The sequence below is a fragment of the Oncorhynchus tshawytscha genome, linkage group LG33 (assembly GCF_018296145.1).
Source record: "Oncorhynchus tshawytscha isolate Ot180627B linkage group LG33, Otsh_v2.0, whole genome shotgun sequence".
NCBI lineage: Eukaryota > Metazoa > Chordata > Actinopteri > Salmoniformes > Salmonidae > Oncorhynchus > Oncorhynchus tshawytscha.
Window position 1 is genome coordinate 47,062,436 of NC_056461.1, and position 5,000 is coordinate 47,067,435.

General features: G+C 55.4%; 1 protein-coding gene across 6 annotated transcripts in view; it reads left to right on the top strand.

The window, feature by feature from the left end:
• Positions 1-5,000, top strand: part of LOC112231461 (rho guanine nucleotide exchange factor TIAM1-like) — a 204,796-nt gene that overhangs the window by 192,017 nt on the left and 7,779 nt on the right. For all 6 annotated transcript variants that reach the window (XM_042311258.1, XM_042311256.1, XM_042311253.1 and 3 more), the window contains exons 25-26: positions 3,593-3,651; positions 4,169-4,265. In XM_042311258.1, coding sequence (XP_042167192.1) covers positions 3,593-3,651; positions 4,169-4,265 — 156 coding nt within the window. The remainder of the gene's footprint in view (positions 1-3,592; positions 3,652-4,168; positions 4,266-5,000) is intronic.

Here is a 5,000-nt window from a genome sequence, read left to right on the forward strand (position 1 = left end):
TCTACCCTGCCACCCCCCACTCTAACCACTAGGCTAGCTGCCGCCCCTCCACTCTAACCACTAGGCTACCCTGCCGCCCCCACTCTAACCACTAGGCTACCCTGCCACCCCCCACTCTAACCACTAGGCTACCCTGCCACCCCCCACTCTAACCACTAGGCTAGCTGCCGCCCCTACACTCTAACCACTAGGCTACCCTGCCGCCCCCACTCTAACCACTAGGCTACCCTGCCGCCCCTCCACTCTAACCACTAGGCTACCCTGCCACCCCCCACTCTAACCACTAGGCTACCTGCCGCCCCTCCACTTTAACCACTAGGCTACCCTGCCGCCCCTACACTCTAACCACTAGGCTACCTGCCGCCCCTCCTCCCACTCTAACCACTAGGCTACCTGCCGCCCCTCCACTCTAACCACTAGGCTACCTGCCGCCCCTACACTCTAACCACTAGGCTACCTGCCACCCCTCCACTCTAACCACTAGGCTACCTGCCGCCCCTCCACTCTAACCACTAGGCTACCTGCCGCCCCTCCACTCTAACCACTAGGCTACCTGCCGCCCCTCCACTCTAACCACTAGGCTACATGCCACCCCTCCACTTTAACCACTAGGCTACCTGCCGCCCCTCCACTCTAACCACTAGGCTACATGCCACCCCTCCACTTTAACCACTAGGCTACCTGCCGCCCCTCCACTCTAACCACTAGGCTACCTGCCGCCCCTCCACTCTAACCACTAGGCTACCTGCCGCCCCTCCACTCTAAACACTAGGCTACCTGCCGCCCCTCCACTCTAACCACTAGGCTACCTGCCGCCCCTCCACTCTAACCACTAGGCTACATGCCACCCCTCCACTTTAACCACTAGGCTACCTGCCGCCCCTCCACTCTAACCACTAGGCTACCTGCCGCCCCTCCACTCTAACCACTAGGCTACCTGCCGCCCCTCCACTCTAACCACTAGGCTACATGCCACCCCTCCACTTTAACCACTAGGCTACCTGCCGCCCCTCCACTCTAACCACTAGGCTACCTGCCGCCCCTCCACTCTAACCACTAGGCTACCTGCCGCCCCTCCACTCTAACCACTAGTTTACCTGTCGCCCCCCCACTCTAACCACTAGGCTACCTGCCGCCCATCCACTCTAACCACTAGGCTACCTGCCTCCTCTACACTCTAACCACTAGGCTACCTGCCGCCCCTCTAACCACTAGGCTACCTGCCGCCCCACCACTCTAACCACTAGGCTACCTGCCGCCCCTCCACTCTAACCACTAGGCTACCCTGAGGAGAGGACATATATTTAGGCAGTATCGTCTGTCAAACATTCTCCCTGTTAACGATCGTAATGATTTTGTGAAGGTTAATTAATGCTCTCTCATACTCTGTCTCGCAAGGCCAGCTAGGCTACTGACTGTAGCAAAGTGTTTCTGGAGAACCTACAGTGTTCAGCCACTTTACGGTGTTAATAGAACACGTTACAAACCTCCAAGGACTGTTCCCAGGCCAGGCATTTGTAGTAGAGAACAGAGTGAGTGGTGAGAGCTGTTCCCAGGCCAGGCATTTGTAGAAGAGAACAGAGTGATTGGGTGAGAGCTGTTCCCAGGCCAGGCATTAGTAGAAGAGAACAGAGTGAGTGAGTGAGAGCTGTTCCCAGGCCAGGCATTAGTAGAAGAGAACAGAGTGAGTGAGTGAGAGCTGTTCCCAGGCCAGGCATTAGTAGAAGAGAACAGAGTGAGTGGGTGAGAGCTGTTCCCAGGCCAGGCATTAGTAGAAGAGAATAGAGGGAGTGGGTGACAGCTGTTCCCAGGCCAGGCATTAGTAGAAGAGAATAGAGGGAGTGGGTGAGAGCTGTTCCCAGGCCAGGTATTAGTAGAAGAGAACAGAGTGAGTGAGTGAGAGCTGTTCCCAGGCCAGGCATTAGTAGAAGAGAACAGAGTGAGTGGTGAGAGCTGTTCCCAGGCCAGGCATTAGTAGAAGAGAACAGAGTGAGTGAGTGAGAGCTGTTCCCAGGCCAGGCATTAGTAGAAGAGAATAGAGGGAGTGGGTGAGAGCTGTTCCCAGGCCAGGCATTAGTAGAAGAGAATAGAGGGAGTGGGTGAGAGCTGTTCCCAGGCCAGGCATTAGTAGAAGAGAACAGAGTGAGTGGGTGAGAGCTGTTCCCAGGCCAGGCATTAGTAGAAGAGAATAGAGGGAGTGGGTGAGAGCTGTTCCCAGGCCAGGTATTAGTAGAAGAGAACAGAGTGTGTGAGTGAGAGCTGTTCCCAGGCCAGGTATTAGTAGAAGAGAACAGAGGGAGTGGGTGAGGCCAGTGGTGCATTTTAATTATTGTCTTAGTCTTGTGGCTTAGTGGCTTCTGCAATGGAGATTTTTTCAAATGGTAACCCCTAAAAGCAGACATGTTGGTTGTAAATGTTCTTTAGTAAATGCTTTACAATGTGGTATGAAATTGTGTGCTACTCTAATGCTCTTCCCCTTCACCCCCCCTCTCTCTCCATCTCCCTCCCCCTACCTTCCTCCTCCCTCTCTCCATCTCCCTCCCCCTACCTACCTCCTCTCTCCATCTCCCCCTATCTTCCTCCTCCTTCTCTCTCCATCTCCCTCCCCTACCTTCCTCCTCCCTCTCTACATCTCCCTCCCCCCTACCTCCCTCTCTCCATCTCCCTACCTTCCTCCTCCCTCTCTCCATCTCCCTCCCCTACCTCCCTCTCTCCATCTCCCTACCTTCCTCCTCCCTCTCTCCATCTCCCTACCTTTCTCCTCCCTCTCTCCATCTCCCTCCCCCCCCTACCTTCCTCCTCCCCTCTCTCTCCATCTCCCTACCTTCCTCCTCTCTCTCTCCATCTCCCTCCCCTACCTTCCTCCTCCTTCTCTCTCTCCCCCTCCTCCCTCTCTCCATCTCCCTACCTTCCTCCTCTCTCTCCACCTCCCCATCTCCTCCCCCTCTCCATCTCCCTCCCCCTCTCTCCATCTCCCCTCCCCCCCTCTCCGTCTCCATCTCCCCCCCATACCTTTCTCTCCATCTCTCTCCCCCTCCCTCTCCCATCTCCCCTCCCCTCTCCGTCTCCTCCCCCCTCCCTCTCCATCTCCCTCCCCATCTCTCCATCTCCCTCCCCTCTCCATCTCCCTCCCCCTCTCCGTCTCCCTCCCCCTCTCCATCCATCTCCCTCCCCCTCTCTCCATCTCCCTCCCCCCTCTCCATCTCCCTCCCCTCTCCATCTCCCTCCCTCCCCTCTCCCATCTCCCTCCCCCTCTCCATCTCCCTCCCCCCTCCATCTCCCTCCCCCTCTCCATCTCCCTCCCCCTCTCCGTCTCCCTCCCCTCTCCATCTCCCTCCCCCTCTCCGTCTCCCTCCCCCTCTCCATCTCCCTCCCCCTCTCCATCTCCCTCCCCCTCTCCGTCTCCCTCCCCCTACCTTTGTCTCCGTCTCCCTCCCCTCTCCGTCTCCCTCCCCCTCTCCGTCTCCCTCCCCCTACCTCTGTCTCCGTCTCCCTCCCCTCTCCGTCTCCCTCCCCTACCTTTGTCTCCGTCTCCCTCCCCCTCTCCGTCTCCCTCCCCCTACCTTTGTCTCCGTCTCTCTCCATCTCCCAGTGTTTAAGACCGCGGTGGTCTTTGTGTACAGAGATCGCTCCAAGCAGAGGAAGAAGCTTGTGAGTGTTTCTTTACCTCTGTTACTCTATACTGCTTTGGGGGGGCCCGTGTCCTGGAGGGCCTTTTGGAAAGCTTTTAGTTTGGAACAGACACAATGGGGTCGCCCGCAGAGTGGATCTGGGTTAATGCTGCTCTCAAGTCTTCATGTGAAAGTAAAATGGTTGAGTGGTTCAATACAATATGCACTTTCTGTACCCTCCATAAAGGAGAGGAGAGCAGTTTAGATACAGTATCATTACCCTCCATAGAGGAGAGCAGTTTAGATACAGTATCATTACCCTCCATAGAGGAGAGGAGAACAGTTTAGATACAGTATCATTACCCTCCATAGAGGAGAGGAGAACAGTTTAGATACAGTATCATTACCCTCCATAGAGGAGAGCAGTTTAGATACAGTATCATTACCCTCCATAGAGGAGAGGAGAACAGTTTAGATACAGTATCATTACACATGTGTGTTGCCGTGCGTGTGTGTGTGTGTGTGTGCGTGTGTGTGTGCATCTCTCTCTCTTTCAGGGCGCGTCTCATCGTCCTGCTGTGTCAGATGACAGAGTCCCGTTCCTTTTCCGTCACATGATCTCAACAGACTCCCTACAAGTCCGCGCCCTCACAAGTATGTCTGATCCCTCCACCTTAAAGCTTTCCTCTCTACACCCCTCTCACCCTCCATCAGACAGGTCTTCACAGGTCCCCAAAAAAAATTGGACCGGTTCCCGAAATGTTCCTTGGCCGTTCACATCCGCACCCGATATGCATGAATATATTTTTTGTATAATGTACTAACTCGTTCCCGAATGGATCCGATGACAACTAGACCCGTTTCCCGTTGAATCCAGACCCGGTCTGATCCGAGTGAGGGAGGCAGCAGAATAAGTCATCTATTAAGCTACTTTAATAAGAGGAGCTGATAAGACACGAGAGAAGGGAGAGAGAGGTGTCACACTGTGAGTGAGGGACACAGGGAGGGAGAGAGAGAGAGGTGTCTTACTGTGAGAAAGGGACACAGGGAGGGAGAGAGGGAGAGGTGTCACACTGTGAGAGAGGGACACAGGGAGGGAGAGAGGGGAGAGGTGTCTTACTGTGAGAGGGACACAGGGAGGGAGAGAGAGGTGTCACACTGTGAGTGAGGGACACAGGGAGGGAGAGAGGGAGGTGTCTGTGAGTGAGGGACACAGGGAGGAGGTGTCATACTGTGAGAGGGACACAGGGAGGGAGAGAGAGAGTCACACTGTGAGTGAGGGACACAGGGAGGGAGAGAGAGAGGTGTCATACTGTGAGAGAGGGACACAGGGAGAGGAGAGAGGGAGGAGAGGTGTCTTACTGTGAGAAAGGGACACAGGGAGGAGAG